Source organism: Penicillium riverlandense (assembly GCF_028828495.1).
Source record: "Penicillium riverlandense strain IBT 135883 chromosome Unknown utg000001l_segment0_segment0, whole genome shotgun sequence".
Lineage (NCBI taxonomy): Eukaryota > Fungi > Ascomycota > Eurotiomycetes > Eurotiales > Aspergillaceae > Penicillium > Penicillium riverlandense.
This window is the reverse complement of record NW_026643194.1, coordinates 255,784-283,505: the sequence shown is the minus strand read 5'-3', so window position 1 is coordinate 283,505 and position 27,722 is coordinate 255,784. Positions and strand designations below refer to the sequence as shown.

At 51.5% G+C, this 27,722-nt stretch overlaps 11 protein-coding genes across 11 annotated transcripts; 5 read left to right on the top strand and 6 right to left on the bottom strand.

The window, feature by feature from the left end:
* Positions 1–379: 379 nt before the first annotated feature.
* On the top strand, positions 380–3,770 carry N7474_000121 (Vacuolar protein sorting-associated protein 54; the record flags this gene model as incomplete). The annotated part of the gene is made up of 3 exons (XM_057191536.1): positions 380–599; positions 659–3,539; positions 3,590–3,770. 3 exons carry the CDS (start codon positions 380–382, stop codon positions 3,768–3,770), a joined length of 3,282 nt encoding a protein of 1,093 aa, XP_057056489.1.
* A 665-nt stretch (positions 3,771–4,435) lies between these two features.
* N7474_000120 (uncharacterized protein) lies at positions 4,436–4,787 on the bottom strand (the record flags this gene model as incomplete). The annotated part of the gene is made up of 2 exons (XM_057191535.1): positions 4,436–4,615; positions 4,695–4,787. The coding sequence occupies 2 exons, from the start codon at positions 4,785–4,787 to the stop codon at positions 4,436–4,438; spliced, it is 273 nt and encodes a 90-aa protein (XP_057056488.1).
* Positions 4,788–5,305: 518 nt separating this feature from the next.
* N7474_000119 (uncharacterized protein) lies at positions 5,306–6,400 on the bottom strand (the record flags this gene model as incomplete). The annotated part of the gene is made up of 1 exon (XM_057191534.1): positions 5,306–6,400. The coding sequence occupies one exon, from the start codon at positions 6,398–6,400 to the stop codon at positions 5,306–5,308; it is 1,095 nt and encodes a 364-aa protein (XP_057056487.1).
* A 1,159-nt stretch (positions 6,401–7,559) lies between these two features.
* Positions 7,560–8,954, top strand: N7474_000118 (uncharacterized protein; the record flags this gene model as incomplete). The annotated part of the gene is made up of 4 exons (XM_057191533.1): positions 7,560–8,227; positions 8,291–8,368; positions 8,441–8,466; positions 8,821–8,954. The coding sequence occupies 4 exons, from the start codon at positions 7,560–7,562 to the stop codon at positions 8,952–8,954; spliced, it is 906 nt and encodes a 301-aa protein (XP_057056486.1).
* A 745-nt stretch (positions 8,955–9,699) lies between these two features.
* N7474_000117 (Glycogen synthase) lies at positions 9,700–12,010 on the top strand (the record flags this gene model as incomplete). Its single annotated transcript, XM_057191532.1, has 4 exons — positions 9,700–10,155; positions 10,211–11,573; positions 11,623–11,818; positions 11,869–12,010. The coding sequence occupies 4 exons, from the start codon at positions 9,700–9,702 to the stop codon at positions 12,008–12,010; spliced, it is 2,157 nt and encodes a 718-aa protein (XP_057056485.1).
* A 1,104-nt stretch (positions 12,011–13,114) lies between these two features.
* Positions 13,115–14,295, top strand: N7474_000116 (NMT1/THI5 family protein; the record flags this gene model as incomplete). Its single annotated transcript, XM_057191531.1, has 4 exons — positions 13,115–13,149; positions 13,202–13,373; positions 13,426–13,575; positions 13,624–14,295. 4 exons carry the CDS (start codon positions 13,115–13,117, stop codon positions 14,293–14,295), a joined length of 1,029 nt encoding a protein of 342 aa, XP_057056484.1.
* A 247-nt stretch (positions 14,296–14,542) lies between these two features.
* On the bottom strand, positions 14,543–16,541 carry N7474_000115 (arylsulfotransferase family protein; the record flags this gene model as incomplete). The annotated part of the gene is made up of 2 exons (XM_057191530.1): positions 14,543–16,075; positions 16,134–16,541. The coding sequence occupies 2 exons, from the start codon at positions 16,539–16,541 to the stop codon at positions 14,543–14,545; spliced, it is 1,941 nt and encodes a 646-aa protein (XP_057056483.1).
* A 1,127-nt stretch (positions 16,542–17,668) lies between these two features.
* Positions 17,669–18,925, bottom strand: N7474_000114 (zinc-binding alcohol dehydrogenase family protein; the record flags this gene model as incomplete). The annotated part of the gene is made up of 3 exons (XM_057191529.1): positions 17,669–18,169; positions 18,226–18,310; positions 18,381–18,925. 3 exons carry the CDS (start codon positions 18,923–18,925, stop codon positions 17,669–17,671), a joined length of 1,131 nt encoding a protein of 376 aa, XP_057056482.1.
* Positions 18,926–21,846: 2,921 nt separating this feature from the next.
* On the bottom strand, positions 21,847–22,956 carry erg20 (bifunctional (2E,6E)-farnesyl diphosphate synthase/dimethylallyltranstransferase; the record flags this gene model as incomplete). Its single annotated transcript, XM_057191528.1, has 2 exons — positions 21,847–22,770; positions 22,837–22,956. The coding sequence occupies 2 exons, from the start codon at positions 22,954–22,956 to the stop codon at positions 21,847–21,849; spliced, it is 1,044 nt and encodes a 347-aa protein (XP_057056481.1).
* Positions 22,957–23,212: 256 nt separating this feature from the next.
* N7474_000112 (anaphase promoting complex subunit CDC23) lies at positions 23,213–25,486 on the top strand (the record flags this gene model as incomplete). The annotated part of the gene is made up of 4 exons (XM_057191527.1): positions 23,213–23,310; positions 23,366–24,077; positions 24,128–24,311; positions 24,366–25,486. The coding sequence occupies 4 exons, from the start codon at positions 23,213–23,215 to the stop codon at positions 25,484–25,486; spliced, it is 2,115 nt and encodes a 704-aa protein (XP_057056480.1).
* A 132-nt stretch (positions 25,487–25,618) lies between these two features.
* Positions 25,619–27,421, bottom strand: N7474_000111 (uncharacterized protein; the record flags this gene model as incomplete). Its single annotated transcript, XM_057191526.1, has 1 exon — positions 25,619–27,421. One exon carries the CDS (start codon positions 27,419–27,421, stop codon positions 25,619–25,621), a length of 1,803 nt encoding a protein of 600 aa, XP_057056479.1.
* Between the last annotated feature and the right edge of the window lie 301 nt (positions 27,422–27,722).

The window sequence follows — 27,722 nt, the reverse complement described above, 5'->3', positions numbered from 1 at the left end:
CAGAAAAAGGATGGGACGCGACGCGTCTACTTCACGACCGACCGCGTAAATTGGTTGGGTTCGATGGCGGGTTAGTCAGCGCTGTCTCTTTCGGGTTAGCGTTTACTTCCGCCATTGCTGCCCCGGCTCCGACAAAGCCACCTGGATCCTGCCCCAACCTTTCCCTCTCACTCCGGACAGCCCTTTTGTTGCGCCTGGATATTTTGGACCAAAGTCGCGGGTGCCCGCATATTACGTGCCGAGCATTGGCAACTCTACTCGGGCGTATTGAAGCTCCAGGGGTATCGTGGTCCAGCTGTCATGATCAGATAACAGCTGCGCTCCTCCCGCCCACGCTCTTCCTAGTTGGCCGTCGGTTTCGGCTCGTTGGCGTATAGCGATGTCGCCAACCAGCCCGCGGAAGTCAATCGACAGCCTGGCGTCTGGGGCGTCAACGCCATCGCTGTCTCACACTCCGACAGCCCAGCTCGAGTCTCCGCGCATCCCGCCGCAACGATACCCCCTGAGGCGGGGATCAACTGCCAGCTCCATTGTGAGCATTGGAGGCGTCCTAGACTCTTCACTCAATAATGGCTCAATCGCGGAGTCCGAGCAGAATGGTATGTTCTGTCGCGATGCGATTCGCTTTTCCCCCACTGACCCGTGTACGGCTACGTAGCCATTTCGACCCTCCTCCAACCCCCGATCGTCCGCACCGGTTTGATGCCCCATAATTCCGCGCCATCGATGGGATATAAGCCACCGTCTTCTCGCGACATCCCCCCAGTCACCCTGACCAACATCTCCCACGTGGACTCGAAAGCCTTCCAACCGTATCTCTCGCAGGTGGGCTCGCTGTACGATGTTTTCCAACAAGCAAAGGAAGGCTCCGCAGAGGAAACAACTTTGGCGCGGGGAGCTAAATCCCCGAAACCGGAGGATGTTGGCTCGTTAATGCCTTGGTCGCCGGAGCGAAGGTCTTCATTAATGTCGGTTTCCTCACGTCCGAGCTCACCATATGACCGAGGGGGGCGACGCACATCAAGCGGCAGTGGCCGCGGCCGCGGCCCTGCAGTGACTCCTCTATCGACAATTCCCCCTCTCTACTTTGAGGAGGATTTTCGTCTGGAGAACCCTCGCACGTTTGACGTGGTCTCCGAGAAGTCAGACGTGGTGCGACCACCAAGGCCCCCGACTAAAGATGAGAAGCATGCAAACGGATCTGTTGTGGAGCCCGCCCAAACTGGCAGGAAAGCGCTAGCGACCAATGCCATTCTGCAGGAGAAGCTCTCATGGTACATGGATACCGTGGAGATCCACCTCATTTCCTCAATCTCGACGGCATCAAAATCCTTCTTTACTGCGTTGGGCTCGCTCCGAGAATTGCACGCAGAAGCGGCTGATTCGGTGAAACGTATCCAAGTCCTGAGAAAGGATCTGCAGAAAATCGACAAGGAAATGGCACTGGGCGGACTCAAGATCGTCAACCTTCGACGGCGACGAGAGAATGTGCGAATGTTGGCAGCCGCCGTGGCGCAGCTGCGAGATGTAGTGGAATCGGTCTCCCGCTGCGAGGACCTAGTTGAGCAAGGAGAGATTGAACAAGCTGCTGACGGCCTCGAGGAGGTTGAGAAGTTAATGTCTGGCGAAAAGGTGTCCGATCAGCTTGCTGGAGACGTCGAGGACCCTGACATTCCACGGCGGCGTATTGATCTCCGAGGAATCAAGGCTCTGGAGGGAGCATCGGACGACCTTGACACACTGCGGCAACGCATTGGCATAGGGTATGAGACCCGATTTTTGGATGATCTTCTGGGCGATTTGCGACAACACGTCCAGCATGTGGCGTCCGACGTGACCTTGCAACGCTGGGGAGCTTCGTTCCAACGGCAACGGGGCTTGCACCGCGCTGCAGCTTCGATTTCTCCTGCCTACATGAATTTCGATAAGGAGCTGCGATCCCGATTGCATACACACCTGAATGGGCTTGCGCGTGCGCGTTACACCACGCCGGCCGCTACCTCGTTCAAAACTGCAGTGCTGCGCGAGATGAAGGCACTTATTCGCAAACACCTGCCCAGCTCTAGCGACGACGATACCGAGTCCATGAGATCGATGGTGTCGGTATCTACGCAAGGTGGTAGCCGACAACAAAGCCAGCAGGAAAAGTCAAGCATTCTTGCACGTAACCTCCGCGCCCTTGATGCCGATGATGCTTATGCGATGCTGGTCGGTGTCTATTCGGGTATCAGCGAGGCCCTCAGGCGACTCAGTGTTCAAGTCAAGATCCTTCTTGATATTGCCAGCGGCCTTGGAGAACCAACCACGCCTAATATCAAGTCGCCGCCCCGAAGTCCTAACACTCAGAGCATTGATCAAAACGTGAAGTTTCCAGAGCCTGGGTCAGCGGCTTCGGCTATGGCCCAAGATGAGATCTTGCAGGTTTTGGACATGTCAAGTCTTCTTGGCCAAGCGGTAGACATTGCCCAATCCCAAATTACAAAGGTGTTGAAAGTTCGGTCGGAACAAACTGCCCAACTTTCGAAGGAGGAATTCCTGAGATACTTCACACTCAATCGCCTCTTTGCAGACGAATGCGAGGCAATCTCCGGACGAAGTGGTACGGCACTGAAGACCATTGTGGGAAACCAGATCAAGGATTTCATCAGTCGATTTGGAGAAGGCCAAAGACATCGTATTGTCAAAGTCATGGATGCAGACCGGTGGGACGCGCGAGACTTTGGAGATTCCGAAACCACCATCTTGACCCGGATCCTGGATGCAAGCACCAAAGATATCGACGCGTGGACTGGTATCTCCAAGATCTGGCTTCCCGGCAGCGAGAACGGTTCAGTGCCTACAGTTGAAGTAGATGCAACAACGAACGGATCTAGCAAGGAGAAGATCCGCAGTGCTGTGATCGACGAGCAGAAGTACATACTGCCTGACTCGGCTATGGCGATCATGCGCAGCATCGAAGAGTTCGAGTATCTCATGGCGAACATCCCCAACATGATCCAGGAGATCGCCCCGCAACTACTGGAGATTCTCAAGCTTTTCAACTCGCGATCTTCCCAGCTAATTCTCGGTGCCGGCGCCACGCGCAGCGCTGGCCTAAAGAATATCACAACGAAGCATCTCGCCTTGTCTTCGCAGGCATTAAGCTTTGTCATCGCGCTCGTGCCATATGTGCGCGAGTTCGTCCGTCGTCATGGGCAGGCAAACCACATGATGGCCGAATTTGACAAGGTCAAGCGACTGTGTCAGGACCACCAGACCGGCATCCACGAGAAGTTGGTGGATATCATGAGCTCACGCTCTACAGTCCACGTCACCGCCATGAAGAAGATCGACTGGGATTCCAGCGGCACGTCCACTGCCGTTCACCCTTACATGGAGACTCTGGCCAAGGAGACGGGCACCTTGCATCGTGTTTTGAGTAAACACCTTCCTGACATGAGCGTCGAGATGATCATGGGACCAGTCTTCAACAGCTATCGGGAGCAATGGACCCAAGCCTTTGAGGACGCGAGCGTCGAGACAGAAGCCGGCAAAAAGAGGTTAGTATTGTCGGGTCATTTTCCATACGTGATACTAATAATTTGTCTAGGATGCAAACCGATGTTGAGCACTTCCGAAGCAAGCTGGGCAAGATCAGCGGCGCTGGCGATCTTGGCGACCAGCTTCTCGAGCTCGTCAATGCAAAGACAATTGCTTCCGGCGAGTCTGAGAAGTCTGAGCCGGCAAGCGAGAAACCAGAGGAGGGCTCCAAATCACCGGAGTCTTCATAACGTCTCCCTCTGATATATCCTCTGGTCCCTGGCGGTCTCTCCACGTATACCAGCCAACTCACCAACCACTTTATACATAATTTCTTCCCCTCAGCCTTGGAATTGTACAGAAGCTTTTTTGTTACGCGTTTTGATTACTTATTGGATCTTTGTATACATCACATAGCCTGTCTACGCACGCATTTATAGAAATAGCCCGGCGTTTTGTTAGTGGATATACAGAAGACCTTTTTGGTCATTACTTTCAAACATCTAGGACAGACAGTTAATAGTTCCTCTGTCATCTAGTACAAGCCTCTGCGGCTGCCAGACCTTTTGAGGACGTGTAGATGTTTTGAAAAAGTTGAGACTTCCCCTACAAAGTGTATATACCTGAGGCATCAAGCTAATTCCATCCTTTGTGAACTACTTCGCAAGGTGAGATACATGATATACTTTATGAGCTGTTACATATACAGTCTGGATATTGAATAGTTATATGCTGAGGCTATATTAAATACAACCTGCCACAAACCCGCATCCAAATGCACCATTCACAGCACTCAAAACTCCGTCAGATTTAGCGCATAGCATATCAGAAAACAATCCATATCACATATCTGTCGGTGAAAAGCGTAGCCGACGTAGATTTTCAAGATGAAAGAAAAAGTACCAGACGACTTTATCTAAACACCAGGCTGAGAACCCAGACCCTTGTTTTCACCAAGGGTCTTAGGCTCATGTCCGCCTTTGCCACTGCCAGACTGGTTGGGACCAGCGCTGCCCTGGCCAGGGAAGACTTCGCGATGCGAACCGGTTTCCTCAGGCATGGGAGCAACCTTCTGGGTGCGGTTCAGCTCGGCGTCCTGTTTAGAGCGTTGTTAGTGTCTCCGGTGGTGCAATTCTCGGGTGGCAGTAGTGGTATGGATGGAGATATGAACGGACCTTGTTGCCAGTGCCATGAGCCTTCGTCTCACCCGCCTCAATGGCGTTGTCGCTCTGAGGGATTCCGTTGTCGTACTCGGCGCCGCGGGGCATTGTGATTGATTTGATTTGGTTTGATTTGATAGGGAGATGTATAAGGTTGGTCTCTGGAGATTGAGTTAATATTGCTGGGACAAATTGCAAATTGTGCAGGTTCAATTACCTGAAAATCAATTGGAATGTCAATTGAAAAGTCTTCATAGGGGTCTCGTGGTCTTTAATACTCTTCCCATGGCAGGGTGTAACCGGGCTTGACAGCATCATGAGGTCATTGTGGGGAACGGAGATGTCATCGTCTCGATTCTTGGTAGAACAGGAGTATGTGTACCATCGTTTTGCATCAACGGCTTGGATGAGTAAAAATGGGTCTTATGGAAATTAGAATACTGACAAAAGATTGATTCTCTGAGAATGAGATGTCTTTGTTCCTGCATATCGATTAAAAACATGATCAGTAACTGGCCCTAATCTAACAAAGCACCCTCACCCGAACGCCTTCTACCATCCAGAAAAGTAAAATCAACATTGCAGAAATTCTTAAAACACAAGACAACATGACTTAGGGTGTATCATCAACGATAATTTCTTTCCAAAACTCCACCGAGCCCTCTGCGGTGCTGAGCGACCAACCCAGCGATGGCCACGAACGACAACTCGTCAGGACCAGATACAACGGAGTTGTTGCGCCAAGTGCCTCGGCTGACACCGGAGACTGATGAGATACCAGAAGAAACCCGGGTTGACAAGCTGTGGATGCTTGGGGCGACCCCTCGCCGGATTTCAGAGTAATCTAGCGTTGCGAGGTATGCGGCGATGTGCGATTGCTTGTTGCGGTACACGTCCTGTGAGGTCCAGCTCTTGGCGCCGAACGAGCTGCGAGGATTGTCGGCTGAAACGGAAGTAAAGCACTCTGTTGTTTGAATTGAGTGCCGGGCGTTTTTGACAGTGATGGTCTCTGTGGTGCTGGGATTGCTGCTGGTTTGACGGTGACAGCCAAGTCGAGCCATATTCCAGTCACGCTTGTAATCCGAGGTGATTCTAAGAGGGAATAGAATGTCCTTTGGGCAAGGGAGTGGTTTTCGCGCAATGGTATGCTTGGTTGTTGGCTGCGATGGAACATCCGAGCGGCTGTCCATCTCTGAAGCGGGAGGCGACGACGGGCTCATATCTTCCTCTTCGGTTATCCAGCTCGCGTGTGGCGAACATCTCAGTCCTTCAAGAGCCGTTGCGATCATAGACGACAAAGGTGGATCGGGGCTAACCATGAAGGAAAGTACCGGCAGACGGGGAGGGCCTGCACCGATAGGAGGGTTTGGAGCTATGGAAAATGGCTTCCCGCGGACATCCACGCTGGACGCTTTGGATGAGGGGTCCGGATTGAGCACTTTCAGTATTCCAGAGTTCTTCCCACCTGGATTCGTGCTGCCGCGGAAGTAATCCACGTCCATGAGCGTCGATATCCGGTTATATGACACGCCACGATAGCTTGGCGACGAGGCACGCTGATAGTCCAGTGCATCGGGCAGCGGTTTCAAGACCGGCGAGCTGATCTGTATCTTGATGGGTCGCAGTCTGCGCCATAGCTTCTTGGCCATACCTCGGGATGCGATTCCTAGAGGGGAGATGAGCCGTAGGCTTAGTCGATGAGCGAGACTTGGTTGGTTCATCGTGGGGTCTGTCAAACGAGGACTGTGCTGGCACCGAAGAAAAAGTAAATGTAAGTTGAGGATTTGATCATGATGCGAGAGAGTCTGCTTTATATATCGCACACTGGATGGGCAACCGAGGAGTGCAAAGAAACCCCAGCCCTACCATCTCCCAGAGACAGTGGAAGCATGTCTCGAACGGGTGTTGAGGGACTTACCCTCACAGCAGTATCGACCTCGAGATATCCCCCACTGGCACTGGACCCAGTTACAGCCACAATCATGATTATGTGCCCACCAAGGCCGGGGCAGAGGGGTGGTGGAGGGAAATGTTTGCAGCAGGTACAAAGAGGGCAGGCAGCAGGTACGTTTTGTGCGGCAATGCCCGACTCAACCATGCATCTACTCTAGCCTATACTATACATCTTCTAAGCCATTCCTAGCTATCCTTTTGACAAATCATTTTCGTATGCTGGAATATGCCTACCTGAATGAGTAGTATACGTAGTATACTAGAGCTATATACACTGCAGCAGCGGATGAAGTTGCTGACAACTTCCCCCGATCTATGTATGCTTGTTCGCATGTTGTAAGTATTTCAACACTACTACGAAAATTTCTGTTACTTAAAAGATCCGTCGCCGTGAATCTACTCTTTCAACGCCGGTATGAACCAAACGGGTGAAACCATGGTTAAGTCGCTATTTTAACTCTTTACAAACAGTGAGCTATCTATGCCAGGAATCGCTGAATGCAGCAGATTCCATGCGCAATTCCTCTCATCATTCGTGCTGATAGGGAACTGACATGGAAGCCTTGATCGTCAAGCTAGTAGTCCAGGAGCAGAGGTGCCGTTTGGGGGATGTCGATGCCTCTGACGCCTAGAGCTGTAGTTCCCGCCACGACAACTTAACCCAAAATGTCACATCCACGCTTCTACATAGGAAGTCATTTAGGGAACTTGTATTTATAGTACCTCTGAGCCTTCCCCTCAACTCACGGGCTCCTTTTTCCTTGCTTAGGTCATATTATCTAGAAGTCTCGAATTAGCAATTTCTCTATACGCTATAATGGGTACCCCAATAGGGCGATGAAATGAAATTCAAAGAGGATCAGGTACAGAGCTGTCGCTGTCGTACCCGGACATGCTACCAGAATGTAAAAGCCCTACGTCGTCACCATGACGGACGGGAACCTGACCGTGATCTCGGGCTGGTTCACGGACGCGAACCAACCCCCGTTAGAGATAACGACTCCCGAGATGTCGCTTCCGAGAAGCTGGTTCCGCCAGGGAGCACCACCTGACATCGCCAAGCCTATGCATGAAGTCGTCAAGCCCGGAAAAATTATCACTACTCATAAGCCTGAGCCAACCCAGTGGAGAGTTCTCGAAGCCCAGACGGAAATCGAGCATCAGCGTGGGAAAGATCAGGCGAGGGAGGGTAATCCCTCATACGCAGCCTTGAAACTATTATGCGAGAATGTGAGAGATCCGAGCTTCCAGGCGCTCATGCGTGTCTATCTACAAATCCCGTACACGAATACGGAGTTTATGGAATCGACCACTCGCGCCACACAGGCCATGGAATTCAAGCCCATCGAGCTAGATGCACATCAGGCTCCCAGCAAGGATAAACAGACCTCTAAGTTCACACCAGCTCTACTCGGTTATGAAGAGTCGCAACAGGACCAATCAGGGCTAGTACCTGGCGGGTTTCTGATTTATGTGGTGTGGGAATTCGTTCCTGGGCTACAGCTGGGCGATTTATCTGGGAATGCTACCGCTTTCTGGCAGCTTCCGAGGACCGAGCGAGATCGGATCCGTGCGGCCTTCAAGAAGACCCTCCAGTGAGTAGTCAACTCTACTATTCTTGCACATTGATCCATACTGACTAAGTGCATGATGACCAGGGACATCAAAAGAGTCGGTTTCTGGCCAAACTCTGCTGATGCACTGAATCTCATCTGGCAATCGGATAGTGGGATGCTGTGAGTGACCCAAGGCTTGGTGTTTAACATTCTGAATAATGGTAAAGTGACTGACTTGTATTTGACAACTAGGTTCTGGGTCGGGTTTCGAGACTGTAGTATGTCCAGGCTAACACCTTGGAAGGATTCCTGGCTACCACGATTTGGTCTCGTCAAAGTCCCTCTACACGGCGACTGGAATGGTGATACTTCGGATTGGACATATTAATAGGATTGTTGCTTGTCGCTTTTGTGCGGGCTTATCTCAGAGATTTGTTTCGTAGTATAGGTTCTAAGCAACACCGCCGTCGTGGATGGCGAGATCAAGAGGAGATGGGCCTACTGGCTGCTCGAGCAGGAGGTCAGCTGTGCAGGGTGATGCCACGGTGGTATCCACGGGGGAGAGGGCGCCTCTGATCATGACCGATTTCATATACAGAGTGGTTTTGCTTGTTTAGCTACTACGGTCTCAGATATGGCTCTTGATCGGTGTATTGCGTCTACGCCTGAACAGATCGACGTCGATACCTCGAATCTGAGTGTTCGCGCACTCAGTCAGTTCAAGACGGAGAAACAGTATGTTGTGGGTGGTTCGACTAGTGACTAGGATCCTGCCCTACCGGCTTTGTTCGTCGACAAGTCAGGACAAGGAAGGGCAAAGAGACGCAGTGACACTAGGTACTAGGAATTGATGAGCCAGACACAGCAATTTGAATAGATCACACTCAATACAGTGTCTATCTTACAAACACAAATCCCAGTAATGTTATGTTAATGCTGAAATTGAGGTACGCTTTGCTCAGGATAGAGACAACGGTTCGGCCTTACCGCCTCTCCATTAAAGGACAGGGAGGAACTGTATGACCAGGACACCACCGTGTGTTCCCAGGAAGCATCGCCTACTCCGCATAACGTGTTCCCAAGGGGCTTGTCAGGGATATACATGAAGCATCTAGTTTCTCATTTTCTGCGTTCCCCGGGCACTGTCCCAAAAAGTTGACCGAAGCGGCCAACGGCTAGGAGTGGCGTAACCACATTCGGTGACACCGGGAGACTTTTTTTCGTCGCACTGTGCTCACCGTTTCCCTCTCGGATACCTGCTGGTCTAGGCCGGAGAAAAACTCGAGACACCGGAGGTACCTAGGACAGGGGTCGAGCACCACCTAGGTCATGTTCCAAGAAAGTTGAGGGAGGCAAACCAAGTTCGTTGGCCCAGCCCCCAGAGAGACCCACTTCTGTTCCCCCCGCACAGACCGAGCTCAAGAAGAGCTCCAGTCAAGTCAGTCTCTGTTCTCTCGCTCCCTCTCCCGGTCACTCTTCCCCTCCCTCCCTCCACCAACCTCTCTGTCATAATGGCCGACGAGAGTGAACCTGCCCGTCGGGATGTTCGCAACCACATGCTCTTCGAGATTGCCACCGAAGTCGCCAACCGCGTCGGTGGCATCTACTCCGTACTCAAGTCAAAGGCCCCCGTAACCACCGCCGAGTATGGCGAGCGATATACTCTGATCGGCCCGCTGAACCGAGCCTCCGCTATGGTCGAGGTCGAGGAGCTCACGCCTGCTAGTCCGGCGATGCGTGAGACCATCCAGTCCATGAAGGAGCGCGGCATCGACCTCGTCTACGGGCGCTGGCTGATCGAGGGTGCTCCCCGGGTGCTCCTGATCGATACCGGTACCGGCTATCGTTGGCTGGACGAGTGGAAGGGCGATCTGTGGAATGCATCCGGGATCCCCTCCCCCTCTGCCGATCATGAGACCAATGAGGCCATCGTCTTTGGATATTTGGTGGCGTGGTTCCTGGGAGAGGTAGGTCGGACCCAGCGTCGATGAGGAATAGCTGCTGACCCTGAATGTCTGACAGTACCTGGCCCATGAGCGCCACCGTGCTGTCGTCGCTCACTTCCACGAATGGCTGGCTGGCGTGGCGTTGCCACTGACCAAGAGGCGCCATATGGATGTGACGACGATCTTTACGACCCACGCAACTCTCCTCGGCCGGTACCTGTGTGCTGGGTCGGTCGACTTTTATAACAACCTCCAATATTTCGATGTCGATGCTGAGGCGGGCAAGCGGGGGATCTACCACCGCTACTGTATTGAGCGCGCGGCGGCCCACAGCGCGGACGTCTTCACGACGGTCTCGCACATCACCGCGTTCGAGAGTGAACATCTGCTGAAGCGCAAGCCCGATGGAGTATTGCCAAATGGGCTGAATGTCAAGAAGTTCTCAGCGATGCACGAGTTCCAAAACTTGCACTCGCAAGCCAAGGAGAAAATCAATGACTTCGTCCGCGGCCATTTCTACGGCCACAATAATTTCGACCTTGATAACACGCTCTATCTCTTTACCGCTGGTCGGTACGAGTTCCGCAACAAGGGTGTTGATATGTTCATCGAGGGCCTGGCCCGCCTCAACCACCGCCTCAAATCGAGTGGGTCGACCACGACCGTGGTGGCCTTTATCATCATGCCGGCGCAGACGTCTTCGTTGACAGTCGAGTCGCTCAAGGGACAGGCGGTGGTCAAATCCCTGCGTGATACAATTGAGAACATCGAACAGGGTATCGGAAAGCGGATGTACGAGCGGTGCCTGGCCTGGAAAGAAGGTGACAACATGCCCGACGAGAAGGATCTCATCACCAGCCAGGACCGTGTGCTGCTGCGCCGTCGCCTTTTCGCCATGAAGCGGCACGGCCTGCCCCCGATCGTCACACATAACATGCTCAACGACTCGGAGGACCCGATTCTGAACCAACTCCGCCGGGTCGAGCTGTTCAACTCTTCCTCTGACCGGGTGAAGATTGTTTTTCATCCTGAATTCCTGAACTCTTCTAACCCGGTTTTGCCTCTGGATTATGATGACTTTGTCCGTGGAACGCACTTGGGAGTTTTCCCCTCGTACTACGAGCCCTGGGGTTACACTCCCGCCGAATGCACAGTCATGGGTGTTCCGAGCATCACCACCAACCTGTCCGGATTTGGATGCTATATGGAGGAGTTGATCGAGAATTCGTCCGACTATGGGATCTATATTGTGGATCGTCGTGCCAAGGGCGTCGACGATTCGGTCAACCAACTCACCGATTTCATGTATAACTTCACGCTGAAGAGCCGCCGCCAGCGGATTAACCAGCGTAACCGCACGGAGCGGCTCAGCGATCTGCTTGACTGGAAGCGGATGGGCTTGGAATATGTCAAGGCCCGCCAGTTGGCTTTGCGAAGAGGTATGATTCCTGCCTTCACCATTTATTCTCTTGCTCATATTTGTTCTAGCGTACCCGTCCTCCTTCGATGGCACCGAGGATTATGTCGACTACTTTGGAGGAACCGAACAGAAGCTCTCGCGTCCTCTCTCAGTCCCGGGATCTCCTCGCGATCGCTCGGGCATGATGACCCCCGGAGACTTTGCTTCCCTTCAAGAGGGCCGGGAGGGACTAACCACCGAAGACTACGTTGCGTGGAAGCTCCCGTAAGTATTCTTTCCTTCATACAAAGACTTATATTGATCCAGCTTTTTAGTGAGGAGGAGGAACCGGATGACCACTTCTACCCTCTCACCCTGCGGACTCGCAAGTCCATTGAGCGTACGCAGTCCCCGCTGGATAGCATCTCGATCAACGGCGGGCGTCACGCGGAGGGAAGCCCCACCGAGCAGGCTTGAGAATCCTCCGTCTGTCATTGGCAACCAATGCCTGGAAGATCCTCGCCTGCTATTCATCCCATTGGCCTTATTTGTACTTGTGATATTGTCCCTCCCGTCTTCCATCCCCAAACTGACGGTCCTTTGTAATTGCTTCCTCCACTTGGATTTATGTTTTTGTTTGCTATTTCCGCTGCTCATTTCTCGTGCATTTGAAGCCTCTGTGTTGTTTATTTCCGTCAACTCTCCCTCGTGTTGAGGGTGAGAAATGTACTCGCATTGGTAATATCCGACTAATAACTATTGCAATAATGCAATGTCTTATAGTTGCCATGATGTAGACCAGGTGATTTGTTGCTGCCGAGGAACTAAGCAGCCTGTTGGGTCCGGAAGACCCGGTCTGGGATAGAGTTACCAATGAGAGGCGCTGATCGTTTTCGTTGCAGCTTCTCGGTGAGCCCGTAAGGTCCACAATGATGATTGAGGTAACGATGAAGTAGAAAAATAGTTAACTAATCATCACATCATTCCGATTCCACCCTCACGTATTTAACCCCTCCATCGCCATCTTTTTCCTGCTTCCCTTCTTACCATCTGTTGTTTTTCGCTCAGAAATCCGTTTCCACCAACTCCACCACAAGTCTACTACCTTACCTTCGGTACGGCTCTCTTCAATGGAGCCACGCAGGTCCTAGTAGACTCTTCCTCTCGGAGGATTGTCCTCCGGGAGAGGTCGCAGGACGGGATCCCTCGCTACGATGGTTTCTCGTGGATCAAGGTATCGTACATAGTATAACAGTCACTGCGCACGCATGACAGGTGTTCGGCCTCGTCGGCTGCCTTGATCTTCAGATCCAGCTCTCTTTTTCTAAGAGAGCTGGTCTAGGTCGAGGCGGCGGACGGGCCGTTCTGAGATTATACTGTCATAACTTGATCTAGACAATACTAGCGAAAGGACATGCGTGACTTTGATTGTTCCCCCCTTTGTGTTTTGTTGCATTCTATCTGTTGTTCTTCTGAGGATTGACCATATTGAAGGTTGATTTCTGAGGAGAACAGATAGGATGCCTTGTCTCTGTTGTACTGACTCAATTGGAAGACTCAACAGTCTTGAATAACTCCAAAATGGCCACGGACAAGATTACTTTCCTGACCAACTGGTATGCTAACTCCATAGATCTTTTTCTCAGTAGCTAAATGTCGCTCTTCAAGGCACGCAACCCCGTACCATGCCCCGCTGTACCTCGCCCAGTCCAGAGGATATTTCAAAGATGAAGGCCTCAAGGTGGCCCTTCTGGAGCCCAATGACCCCTCCGATGTCACCGAAATCATCGGCAGCGGCAAGGTCGACATGGGCTTCAAGGCCATGATTCATACGCTGGCTGTGCGTCAATTGTTGTCTGATATCCAGGACACGCTGACCAAGAATTGTACAGGCCAAAGCCCGCAACTTCCCGGTGACATCCATTGGCTCGCTGCTCGATGAGCCTTTCACCGGCGTCGTGTACCTCAAGTCCAGTGGGATCACCGAGGACTTCCGCTCCCTGAAGGGAAAGCGAATTGGCTACGTTGGTGAATTTGGCAAGGTGAGTTCAATTACTTGACCGGGTTGTGCATATCAACTGACAACGCAGATCCAAATCGACGAGCTCACCAAGTACTACGGTATGACAGCCGACGACTACACTGCGGTTCGATGTGGGATGAACGTGACCAAGGCAATCATCCGCGGCGAGATTGACGCGGGCATCGGCCTCGAGAACGTGCAGATGGTCGAGCTGGAGGAGTGGTTGGCCTCGCAGGGCCGCTCTCGCACCGACGTGCAGATGCTGCGCATCGACCAGCTAGCCGAGCTAGGCTGCTGCTGCTTCTGCTCGATCCTGTACATCGCCAACGACTCCTTCCTGGCCGCCAACACAGACAAAGTGGCCAAGTTTATGCGCGCCGTCAAGCGTGCCACGGACGCCGTGCTGGCGGACCCGGCTGCCGCGTACGAGGAGTACGTCGACATGAAGCCCATTATGGCGGACCCGGTCAACCGCAAGATCTTTGAGCGCTCCTTCGCCTACTTTAGTCGTGACTTGAAGAATGTCGAGCGGGACTGGAACAAGGTTACGGCCTACGGAAAGCGTCTCGGTGTTCTTGACTCGGAATTCGTGCCCAACTACACGAACGACTACCTGTCCTGGACGCTCGATGCCGACTCCACTGACCCCCTTGGTGACCAGAAGCGCATGGTTCAGCTGCAGCAGGAGGTTGCTGCCCAGGGTGGCTTCAAGCGCCTGCAGGTCCCGGCCACTGCTTAAACGAACAGAGCACTCACGGGGTTCCTGAGCAAGGAATAAACGTCCTTCTCATATCGAGGTGTAGCAAGCAATACCAGGCTTCACTCCTTTGTCTGGCTATATTCTAACCACAAGAAAATGAAATGAAAAATCGCTTTGGTCTATGTATACGTATACAATCAATCACATAAAATACAGAGAGGAATATACTACTACCTCTAAATTGGAAAACGCCATAACATGCTTCAACCGCCGCAGAACCCAAGAATTAGAGCTCGCCTCCTTCTTCCTTGCGCAAAAGGGCCGATCTTACTGTGCCGCCCGTTTCCTCGTCCTCGTCAGACAGACCAGATAGATCATTCAGTTCGTTAATATCATCTTCTGACACGCCAACAGGCTTCCATTCTCCTCGCCCATCCTCTTGATCTCCGAGTTTACTGCGGAGCCGTTGCTTGAAGCCAGCGCAGCATGAACACGTGCCGAAAAGCCACAGACAGATGGCCAGCAACGAAGCGGATAGGAACCCAATAGCGAAGAATAAGACCGACTTCATCTTTGCATGGGCCCCAACAGCATCACCATCACTTTTGCCACCGACGACAATGTAGCTGGCCTGCTTTGGATCCCAGTTCAAAGATTCTGTCACTCCGAGCGGATGCCCCGTGCTGTTGAGTGCGACGACACGGAGTGTGCGGTGAGATGTGCCCGGCGGGATGTCGAAGATGGTCTCAAATCCAGATTTCGGGACTGCAGAGATGAAAGTAAATTCGTCGTCCATATCTTCTTCTCCATCGGGCGAGCGGCGGGTTTCACTCCCGGCATCGTCACCCATATCACTGTGGGACTTGAGCGTCCCTTCTAGGACCCAAGTAGCCACCTCAGTAGCGCCGTTCCAGCTCACGGCGATCTCGTTGTCCGACAGGGAAACACTCGGGTTCGTTTTAGGCAGTCCTACCCAGTCATGCTTGGAGACCCGGTATGAAATGACCCTGCCTCTACCAAAACCATGTTCCGGCGCGAAATGCACGTCGCATAGCACCTCGCCGTCCATGCTAAATTCGGTCCATAGAGCATCATACCCGTACCCGAGTAGCACATTGCCGTTGTCCAACACCTGCACCGATCCCTGAGATTTGACGCTAACGGGAATCGGATTCCAGTATTCATGCCGGACCTCCGCAGTCATATTCTCCTCGTCGATATCCAGAAACAAGCCTCGAGTGGGCCGATTTTTAGAGACCGTGCTGCCCGAGCCATTGTCAAAGACGGTTATTGCGCGCTTGTTGTCCTTGTTGTATTCCGGCTGAAAACGGGCGTGGTGCTGCCCTTTGATGTTGGTAGCGTTGCCGCCAGACAGATCCGTGAAGTAATTGTGCAACCCGCCCAGTTTCCAGATGATATCGCCTGAATGGCCGTCGATGTATGTAACGCAGGCCATGTATCGTGATGACACGAGATAATTACCGCGCTCATCCTTATCAACGCTGTTGAGGTGGAAAAAATCCCACGGAGCTTCTTTGGTCTTCCCACCATTCAGACCGCGCAGATTTTCCTCGAAAGAGAAATGCTCCGACGCTCGCCACTCGAATAGAAGCTCGTTCGTCTCGACATCAACCTCTTGGAACACCCCGTCCCAGACATAGCCGTGTTCTGGCCCATCTACCATCCGAAGGTCGGCGGAGGCTAGGGCGAACGAAGTCAACAAAGCTGTGTCGTTGCTGGTGATCCAGAACTCGTGCAGATCAGCGGAAAGGCCGTTGGCACCGCGGATCTTGTACGCCTCCTCATAGTGCTTGTTGAGCTAAATCCGAATCAGTACGTTTTCCACTTCGGTCCATGGATCTTTCGAGCGGCCTTACCATGTAGAGAGTCCCATCTCCGCGGCCGCCAAAAGAGTCCTTACCAGCCCAAAAGGTCAGATAGCTCTCATTACGGAACTGGTAGACATTGGCATTATAGGTGCTGCCATACTCTTTAAACCAAACAAGGTTGCCGTCCTCGTCAATGATTGTGGGCCCGGACTGGTTCACGCTTGCGCCTCGTGGTGTGAGCAGCGTATACTTGCCATCATCGCAGGCGCGGCTATGGCTCCAGTAGTTGAGGAGAGGGCCTTGGATATCGCTAGACCGGTAGTTGTGCACCGGCCAGGAGCCAAATTCGCCATTGGAGTACTCGTCGGAGCGGAACAGGCTATTCTGGTCAGGGAGGGCGGCCACATCGCGGCACAGCAGCAGTAGAAGAAGTGAGGAAACGAGCAGCGGGCTCATGGTGTCGGGCTCGATTTCCCTGAACGCATTTTTTCAAAGAGCGACGATGTCAAGGCTGGTGGGCTCTTCACGCTTGAGGAGGATGAGGAAGAGGAGCAGGAGAAGGAAGAAGAGTAAGTTTTGAACTCACGCTCAGCCCCAGAGTCTTGCAATTATCGAAGGGGCCAGCTTGAACCGATCACGCTGGTGGGGGCGGAAGTGTCGCGCTAAATACGGGCCTTCGCCCCCAGTGACTGAGGGCTAGTGGCGTGACCGAGGGAGTTAACTAAGGCGGGCCAAAAACTTAGTTATGGGGCTGAGTCGGTTCAGAATGGCCCGCGCCCTGAAGACGTGAAGACACATCAGCGGCGGCCTCTAACTCACCCGGTGGCACGGAGAGTGAGCATATTTGGACTCGTAAACCGCAGCCATATTTGTTTTTTGAGAGCGGAATAGGGGCTGCAGAGACCCTTTCGGGTGTCAATGGTGGGGACCACGTTCGTACCTTGTAGAAAAATGCTCTGCGCCATTTCGAGATTCTTGCAATTGCTTATGCGACGCTTATTACTATTCACACTTCTCTAATAATAGCAACGCAGATCATGAAAACAACTGGCTAAGTACTATAGTTAAGTTTGGGCTGGAACCGCGGTTGATAATCAAGTATGTGACAGAGATACGACAAATTGAAACCAAGATATAAAATGGTTCATCGTTGGGGAGTTGCAACCCAAGGGTTATGAAACTTCCATATTGTGCAAGTCCGTATATATGTTCTGTCTTGAGTCTCGAACGCATCGCTAGTCCGTGTCTTAGGCCTGGATGGCATTAGTGCCTCGAAATAGTATGTCATGTTCTTAGTCACATCGTCTATCCGCCTCACACTGGAAATCAAGAACTATTCCTGAGAACCTCTCGCCGTCTGATCCGCTACGAGCACGGGTATTCCTGAAATTGGCTACAGAAGATAATGGCGGAACTATACCATCGGTCGACATCACCTAGCATCATTCCGCTCCTTGACTCTAATCAGAGAAGAGGAAATATCAATCGCAATAATATAAATAATCGCGATGTTGGCTCATTGTGGTTGTCTAAAAATATCATTCAACCTCAGGACTCAATCCGTCTTGCTCTAATCGCACTTTCTACGTTTTCTCGTAACCACGATCCTCCTTTTCATAAACGGAATAGACCAATTTTCTTCCACTTACCTTCCCTTCTCTCAGGCAATCTAGGCCCTTAAGCACACCCTCGAAGCCTTTTCCGTCCAGATTGAGAGTAAGAGGATGATTTTTCAGTTTTCCTTCTCGAATAAGTTGCTCCGCCAGCTCCATGATCTTAATGATGAACTGGTGATCCTCTAGGATAGGCGGAAATCTAGCCCCCTCAAACAGAAACTCTTCTCCAGAAAAAGTATAGCCCAGAAAGAATTTCTTTTCCACCGGTGTAGATGTTGACAGTGGCAGAGATGGGTCGAGAGTGCAAGCATATATGGCTTTCGGTGGAACTGTCGACCTTGCGACGGCCGGATTCATGAAGGAAGCCACACAAATTGCCGCTGTTTCATCGGTGGCTATAGCATCCAAAGCGTAAATCAGTGTATTCGAGGTTGCTGATGCAATCAGACTGGATATATTTGGGTCACGCTGCTCAATGAAATCAGCGACTATGACTCGCAGATGGTTATAAGACAGCGACGGACGTAGTCAAACCAGATATCTGCGCCCATATCGCGCACCAGATCAAAATTGCGGGGAGAACAGGTGGTGACGACTTTCAGTCCAGACCTGTATTCCTATATGTTAGCTTTCAGACCATGGATAAACTATGGGACCATTGGAATGCCGCCCTTCTTACAATTTTGCAAATTGAATAGCCAGTGATCCAGTTGCTGAAGATCCTCCATAGATCAGAATCCACTCCGAGTCGTTGTTGGATACGTTCTCAAGGCTAGATAGTGGAAGACCTATTTGTTGATAAAGACCCATGCTCGCTGTGATCACACCAACACCCATAGAGGCCGCATCTTCGAGGTTCATGGTCTTCGGAACTTTCATCTGAGCATCCGCTTTCACGAGAATGTACTCGGAGAACCCTCCATAGTCCGGATGCAGAACATTGCACCCGTGTGAAATGCCTGCCACACGGTCCCCGGGTTCAAATGTCCTGTTCACCTGCTTGCCGACTTGAACTACGGTCCCTGCGTAGTCGAGGCCGACCACGCAGCCGATGTACTCATCGCCGTCGATATCGGTCCAATCCGCGGGGTTAAGAGCAACATATTGCGTCTGGACGAGCATGTATCCAGGGGGCACGTCGGGCATAGGCACGGACGTGATGACCGCTTGCCCAGGGCTTTCCTTGACGATGGCCCGTCTCTGACTGGGGAGTGTAGGACCCATCGTCGTGTCAGTTAAAGCAGTCAAGTATGGTCTGATTCTAACTTGAGTGTCCAAAAGTTTTTTTTTTTTTTGATGGGAAGAATGGAATAAAACTTATTTTTGGCCTGGTGTTGTTGCATTGTTGGATTTATAAGCTGATGCACTAACTAACTATCGATGGAAGGTTCCCCGACGCATCTTGGGGAGAAGGATGCTGAGGTGTCAGCGCTCACCATCCAACTGTCTGGTCATTTCCAATAGCAACAACGCACGCTAACGGTGCCAATAGTTGCTGATTTCTTGATGTGATGTCTGAATTAAATATTTTTCCTATATTCTTTCATCGCCCAATCGAGCTGCCAGCGCAAAGGGGTGGTCGGTCGTGATACGCACTACAATCCATATCGATCCTTAGATCAAACCGACTGCTTATTCATGTCTTTTATCAAATACTCAGATCAGCGCCGACCATCCCGGCGTATCGTTTGATCGACACTTATGCTTGCCTCGAGGCGTAGCCCTGTAGTTTCTCGATTTGGACAATAAAACGCTCAAGTATAGATACAATGGCCAATACACTAAGTTAACCCACTGCTAACCTGAACCCGTGAGGTACCACAATTCGAGTACATATCGTGGCAGAGTTGACGGACGGCGGTCGCAGCTGTTTAATTTGGCGCCCAACAGGACTAGGATCCATGCCACCCTCAAGGTGAATCACTGGCCCCTTCAATATGGTGTGGGTGTTGATGTTGGCGCTGCTGCTGTGAGTGTCGCGCCAAAGCATTGTAGCTCCCGGTTCTCATTGAAACTAATGATATCATCTATAAATCGAACAATTAGTATAATAAAAATACCTGGGATAGATTTCTCACTTAGGTCAAGGGAACTAACGACCCCATTGCAAGTCGCCGTTAGAACGGTTCCATCAAGAGAAGGCGTATCGCAGGAATTGCCAAAGCCTCCACTTTATTCGGGATATCATTAGCAATCACTATCTAGGCGAGAGTAGGAATGAAGTAGCATACTCAAATTGTCCTAAAATAGTATTATCTGCATTGATAACACATTCGTTCAGGTTTATAGACGTATACTGAGCGTCATAGAAGTTCGGCACGTAGCAGCTGCAATCTAACTCCGGGCCTGCGGATTGCTCAGAAATTGAGCACTCAGGGCACGATTCGCCGTAGCCAGAGTCGGCCCAGGCCACTGGAAGGACAAAGGCAAGAGCAGCGAGAGCAAAGTACATCTTGATTTGATTGTAGTGTGAATAGTGTGAATAGTCCGAGTCTGAACCTGATATCAGAGAAAAATATCTAGGAAGGAAACGAACGTGCTATATATACTGTAGTTCAAGAGTGCCTCTAAATATATAGTCACTGTTTTTAATTGTTATTATGGGCAGTACGCCTAAGACCCACAGAATTACTATGTAGCCACCAATAATTTCAAGGTGCAGTCTCAGCCACAGCACCCGGCGGTTCAGCCTGGCAGGAATCCTCATATAAGTTGGGGGCGATTTAGATAGCTTCAGAATCAGACACTTCGTGACCTCCGATTTTGAACCATTGGCTGCATTTGGTACTAGTGTATACCCGAATTCTCTCTCCCGACAATAAAGCAAACCATGGTGGGACCAAATGCGTGTGGACTACTGGCTCAGCCTCGTGGCAGCAATTCCGAACAAAATCAGCTAGCAGTGATTTCAAAGCGTCAACTTGGTGGAGTGCTGAAAGTTTTTGTAACTACTAGGATATCAACTTGAATCGTTCTCTCATACACGATATAACGGACTCCCCCCTAAATTCGTGTATCCATACTTCTTTCGTGACATTCGTCATTATTCTTAAAAACCTGATGGCTTCTTTCAGCCCCATCGACTACGGCCATGGAAAACGCCCCATACTTGGACGCCTAAGCTAGCGGATGTAAGCTTAGAAAGCCTTAGCTAGCGGATGTAGATCAGAAAGCCTAAGCTAGCGGATATAAGTTAAGAAAGCCTTAGCTAGCGGATGTAACTTAGATCAGAAAGCCTAGGCTAGCGGACGTAATCCTTTGCCCATTTCGCCCCGTGATGGCCAATCGAAGATGCACGAAACTCCGTGCTGCCGGGCCTAGTGGTACTACGAATTCTGTTCCTATGGTTCAGCGCTTCGGTCTGAGATATGTTTGTCATTGGCCCTAGTTGTATTTTAATCCCTATGCATTTACCTATAATGACAGAGATCCTTGTGGGTAAATATGAGTGTCCCGGTCTCCTAATTCGAAGGGAAATCATATAATGCCGGGCGTGTTGGCGATGATGATTTCCATTGCGCGTGGGTCCAACGACGTGGCCAACGCAGTTGAGCCCTGGGCCGCCGTATACAGCACCTACCATGCCGGAGTGGTCAATACCGAGGTGCTAACTCCAGTTTGATTGCTGGTTGTTGCGGGCCTGCTCTAGGCATTGGGTTCTGGTTTTTCGGATATCATATCGTGCGTGCTCTCGGCAAGGAGACCACCGAGATGTCTCCCAACCGTGGCTTTAATGTCGAAGTCGGCGCTGTGATCACAGTGCTTCTTGAGTAGCGACTCGGGTTGCCAGTCTCCACGAACTACGACCTCTATGCTGTTCATTGGCGGCAGTTAGCTTGGATTCGTTTGTGGTTGAGTCTTGACCCTGCCTTGTGCTGGATTAGTTGCCGGCTTGATGTGCCTCATGGCGTTGAACACGCTTCATTTGTAAATCGATAGCACTGGCGAGCTGAAAGCAGTAGAGACAAGAAGTGACCATGAGTATATCCGGTGTATATTGCTGGCATAACGGGAACCAATTCAGAAAGTAATAGACTGCATTATCGCTGGAAACATATTTAGTTCATTTTGTATAGACAGACGATCTCGTCAACACAAGTCGCGGGTATCGTAAGACTTTTTTCTATTCCCAAGACATAGGAAATCTATTTGGTGCGCTTGTAGATCTTGGCAAGGAAAGCCTCAAACACCTCCTTCTTCAGGCCCTTCGACTCATCCACGGCGGCGATCTTGGCCCGTAGGTCGCCAACGACGCTCTCTTCATAGTCCTTGTAGAGTTTCTCAAGCTCCAGCTCGTTGAAGATAGCCTTGACCTTGGCCTCTTGCTCTTTGTCCTTGCGACCGTAGGCAGAGTCCAGCACCTGGCGCTGCTCTGGGGTGCAGCGCTGGATAGCCTGATTCACCAGCCACGAGCACTTGTTATCCTGAATGTCGGTGCCGATCTTGCCGATAACGGCCGGATCCCCAAAGTTGTCCAAGTAGTCGTCCTGGATCTGGAAGTACTGGCCCAGAGGGATGAGGATATCGTGGGCCTGCTTGAGGTTCTCCGGGGTGGCACGCTGCAGGTAGTGCATTGCCAGAGCCACCGGTAGGTAGAAGCTGTAATAGGCCGTCTTGTAGGTGACGATGAACATGTACTTGTCCATGGAGAAGTTGTTGAGGTCGACGTTGTCCTCGGGGGCGGTGATCAAATCGCACAACTGGCCCAGCTCCGTTTGCCAGGTCGTCTCGAGAAACAGCTCCACCAGGTCAATGTAGGATGGGTGAGAGCGGAACTTCTGCTTGAGGATCTGGTAGATAGCACCCTCCAGCATGAAGGCATCGTTGATCGCGATCATGCCCACGCCCTCCTGCCGGTACCAGCAGGGCTGACCGCGGCGTGTGATGGAGCTGTCCATAATATCATCACTGACCAAGAAGAATGCCTGCAGCAGCTCCGTCAGCCAGCCCAGGATGCTGAGGTGCTCGAACTGCTCCGCGCTCAGGGGCTGCTCCAGAAGCGCGATACCGGTGTCGGGAACGGACAGTCCGCGGTTCAACTTGCCACCGGGAGTATTGGCATTGAGGGACTATCGGGTGACACTCCATTAGTGGCTGTTTGGGCTTCACAGATGCCATTTGGGAAGGGAACCTACCTTCTCGAACCATTCCATCGCATTGGCGGGCAGGTTGTACCGCTGGGCGTGGGCCAGGATATCCTTGACCAGGCCAGGCCAGACAGCCTCGAAGTCGGCGCGCTTGGTAGTAGAAGCCATGATGATTGTGCAGGGAAAATAAGAGCAATTGGAAGAAAGACCGATCTTTCGTTCCCTTTCAAAAAACCCATTGTTCCCCCCCGCAGAGGCTGTTTGGCGCGTTTGTACTGTTTGCATTGTTTGTTTGTTATTGTCCCGCACCTGCCCTGTTGCCCTGGTCAACTCCAACAATTCACGCTCACAGTACCTCGAAGTGGCTGAGAGACTTCCAGCAGCGGGGATCTCTGACGTGGCGCTGCCCGCACGTTCTGCAGCCATGGATTTCAACGAAGACAATATCCGAGAGCTGCGATTCCGTCTGGAGGCTGCGGCGATTCAATCGTCAGAGCGATGTCTGTATCAGTCCTCAAAATGGTATGGCTCGATGCGTTGCCTTTTCGTCCTCACCATCTCACAAGCCTCTTTCTAGGGCCGCCGAAATGCTGGACTCACTTGCGGAGCTGGACCACGAAGACACCGACCTCGAATCGCCCATGGACATAACAGACCCTCCTGGACCTTCTTCGAACCCTTATCTACGCGCTCAAGACCCAGTTGAAGCCGCACTGGAGGCCCAAGAAGCCCACAAGTACCTACTTGCAAAATCATACTTCGACACACGGGAATACGACCGCTGCGCAGCTGTGTTCCTTCCTCCCACTGTATCTCCTGTTCCTCTTTTTACGACAACTCCAAACGCAAAATCAAAAAAACCGCGGACGTCAACCAAGGGCAAAGACAAAGCCTCCCCATTTCTCGGCAAAAGCCAAAACGCTAAAAACCCGTACCCCAAAATCAGTCAAAAATCACTATTCCTGGCTCTCTATGCTAAGTATCTGGCCGGTGAGAAGCGGAAAGACGAGGAGACGGAAATGGTGCTGGGTCCGTCCGACAGCGGGATGGCCGTCAACCGAGAACTTCCTGATCTCGCTCGCGGATTGGAAGGCCTTCTGATGGAGCGGAGCGCGAAGGGCTTGGCTGACCGAGGCCAGGGATGGCTGGAATACCTCTATGCTGTGGTCCTACTGAAAGGGCGCAATGAAGAGCTGGCGAAGAAGTGGCTCATTCAGAGTGTGCACCAGAACCCGTTTCACTGGGGCGCGTGGCAAGAATTGAACGATCTCTTGGGGAGCACTGAAGATGTTAGTGCTTGGGACCTTTTCTGGGAGATTTGAGACTGACAGCGATGCAGCTGAGACAAATTGTCGACCTCCTGCCGCAAAACATCATGACTTTGATATTCCACGTCTATTGCAGCCAAGAGCTGTACCAGGCAACGCGCGACACGTATCAGGCCTTGACGGAGCTTGAGGACATATTTCCTCGTAGCGCATTTCTCAAAACACAACGAGCCCTTCTCTACTACCATGAAAAAGGTATGACAGCCCTGATATGTCGCGCGGCATGATTCTAACCAAATGACAATCCAGAGCTCGAAAGAGCATCCGACATTTTCACCGAAATTTTGGAAGTATCACCACATCGCCTCGACAGTCTGGACCACTTCTCCAACATTCTCTACGTGATGAACAAGCGGCCCCAACTGGCTTTTGTGGCTCAAGTTGCAACTGCGACTGATAAATTCCGCCCAGAGACCTGCTGCGTTGTGGGTAATTACTACTCTCTCAAGTCCGAGCACGAAAAGGCAGTCATGTACTTCCGACGCGCATTGACGCTTGACCGCAATTTTCTGTCCGCCTGGACTTTGATGGGCCACGAATACATCGAGATGAAAAACACACACACCGCCATTGAGTCGTACCGCCGCGCAGTCGATGTCAATCGCAAGGACTACCGCGCCTGGTACGGTCTCGGCCAGGCCTACGAAGTTCTTGACATGTCGCACTACGCTCTGTTCTATTACGAACGTGCTGCCGCGCTGCATCCATATGATCCAAAGATGTGGCAAGCCGTCGGGTCTTGCTATGCGAAGATGAGCCGCATTGAACAGAGCATTCAAGCACTCAAACGTGCCCTGGTGGCTGGCTCTTACTATGCGGAGGACGGAACTCAGCCAGGTACTGCTGCAAGCCCCGGGTCGCCCACAACGCGGAAAATCCTCGATCCAGAAACACTGCATCAAATCGCCACTCTTTACGAACGGCTTGAAGATGAAGAAGAGGCGGCAGCGTACATGGAACTGACCCTTCAACAAGAAATGGGTGGTGCCCCCGTTGGTGGCGAGGAAAACTCAGACGAAGAGTATTCGTCTGCCTCAGAACATGCCGCCCACAGCGATGCCGAAACCGCCCATTCCGGAGACGAAGATACGGACATGCCATCCCGACCGCGACGCCGGCGACAACGAGATCGAGGCTCGTCGTTCGGTGTCCAGAATGATGATTCAATAGCCGAGGAGCACTGGCAGGGTACAGCTGTCACAGCCACTACGTGCAAAGCGCGCTTGTGGCTCGCTCAGTATTCACTACGGAATGGCGATCTCGACCGTGCTGATCAGCTGGCGAATGAACTGTGCCAGTATGGAATCGAGGTGGAGGAGGCAAAAGCGCTAATGAGAGATGTGCGGGCAAGAAGGGAGGATGCAGGGTAACTGATTCTTGCACTTGATCTTTTCCTAGCACTTGTATTATTTCCCATTACCCGTCTAAGTAGCGAGGCGTTGAAGATGGTGGCGGATCATGACTCTGACGACTTCCTTTTGGATCTGTATGAAACCACAGTCTTATTCAAGACTATTCTCGGGGTATATACTCTTTTCCTTCTCCAGGACGTGCACAAGCGGCTCTATCGAAACATACTCCCCCAACGCAGCAATCTCCGCTTTGTCAAAGCTGACTGACAGCGCCGGCGGGGCTGTAGGGTTAAAGTAGTGCCTGTTCAATCGAGAGCGAGAAGATTCAACTGAAACGTGCCCATCCGATGATCTCTCGCCAGATGTTCTTTCAGGTCCCCACGTCAGACAAGCATAGTAATACTCGCGCGCGATATTCAACCACGTCTCACGCAGACAAAACCGAAGGTCCCCAGCATCTATATCCAAATTGGTGAAGCTTGAATCCAAAAAGAAGATTCTCCCGTTAGAAGGGAGGGTTGAGGTGCCGCTGTGCAGTATATCAGATAGAGCTTCACCAATTTTGTGAATTTCTTGTCCCAAAGGCGTACTGGTTGGGTTCAAAAGGACTGTACCGAATGCCATGTCGTGTGCCTCAGCAGAGGGGTTGGAACGTTGGAGCGATGAGCGAGTCTCCGCAGATCCCAGGCTCTGGAAGAATTGATGGAGACTGCTGTTGCAGGCGTGCGCACCGTGGAAGGAATTCATTTGCGGCGTCAGAGAAACGTAATCGGAATGGTTGTCAGGCATGTACCCTGGAACTGTGAACAGTGGAGATTTCACAGACAGTTTTCGAGCTGGGGTGGTGGCATGGGTGCTTTCAATACCAGTTCCACGATCATGGTGTGCTCCGAGTTGTGCTTGGTGAACAGAGACCAGACTCGTTGCTTGTGAGAGGTTGGAATGATTGGATGATTGCGTCTCCATTGACTTGTCAGCTCGCCAGCTTCCAAACTTGGAGGCCTGAGAGCCAGGCTCGGATTCTTTTTGGCTGTGCTTTTGGCGCATTGACAAATTTGAATTTTCAGTCAGGATATGGTCGCTGCCAGAGGTATCAGGAAGGGTCGGTAAAATAGTCTCTTCAATAGATACTACTGGGAAAGCAGTGTTCTCATCGGAGACACGCAAACACCCTTCGTCTTTCGTTGCTTCAGCCTCCGTCCTTGGAAGCGAGTCGAATTCGTCGGCATCATTCGATACGTCAGAGGACTTAGACGGCGTGGGAGAATATGCCCGCAATTCGCTCGAAGAACTCGCAGAAGAAAGGCTCCTTGATCTCCTCACGATGTATTGATTGAGCCCACTGCTGACTTTTAAACGCTTCGACCACTCCTCTCGCTCCTGTGACAGGTCTTCGGCAGGTACAGCACGGGCACTCTCTGCTGCAAGTTGCAGTTCTCGAAATGATGCTGCATCCTCAAACTTTCTATCCATATGGACTTTGAGAACACGCGGAAACCGGAGGGTAAAATACCGAGCACTAGAAGGTTTTTCGAATCCACCGCCCATCATCTCCACGACGAAGGGCTTCTTGAAAAGAGTTGAAATAGCTGGGAGACTTTCGTGACCGTATTCGAAATTGAAAGTTTGGCAAGAGTCAGGGTTGCAGGCATAGAACTTGCCATATTCATTCAAAATTTTCATGGTGCGGATGTGCATGCAGTGCCGGTTGATCACGTCGACAACTTTGAAACGAGGAAGCTCCCTTGACTGTAGGGCCTCTTCTTTGTTGAGAAGACAACCGACAAAGAAATGTGTCCACTGCAATTTCCCATGGTGTTTTAAAGCAGCAGCATCTCGCGAGTCGTAGCTTGCACCGAGCAAGGCAAGGTCAACTGTATCCCCGAGGCCAGGAATGTAGTCCTTTTTGAGTTTGATCCATCGACCGAATGCATTATCCACACCTGAGTACATCGGGAAATAGGGCTCCTCACAAGCCTTCAATACATATCCTTCCCAGCGTTGAGCAATAGCCTTAGCAAAGCTGATTTGCAGCTCGTGTTGACTACCAGGCCGACCAAAGTCTAGAACTTTTTGTTCAGAAACAGCGGCTCGGTTTGGTATTAAGTGGACCGTATCTTGTAGAAGTAATCGTCGTAGTCGATGTGGCTTCGCCAGGCAGACATCGTCATCAAGAAGAAGAATATCAAAGAAAACGATCATCAAATGTTCATATGGTTGCGGCCTAAGTTCATGAGAGAGTGTATATTACGCT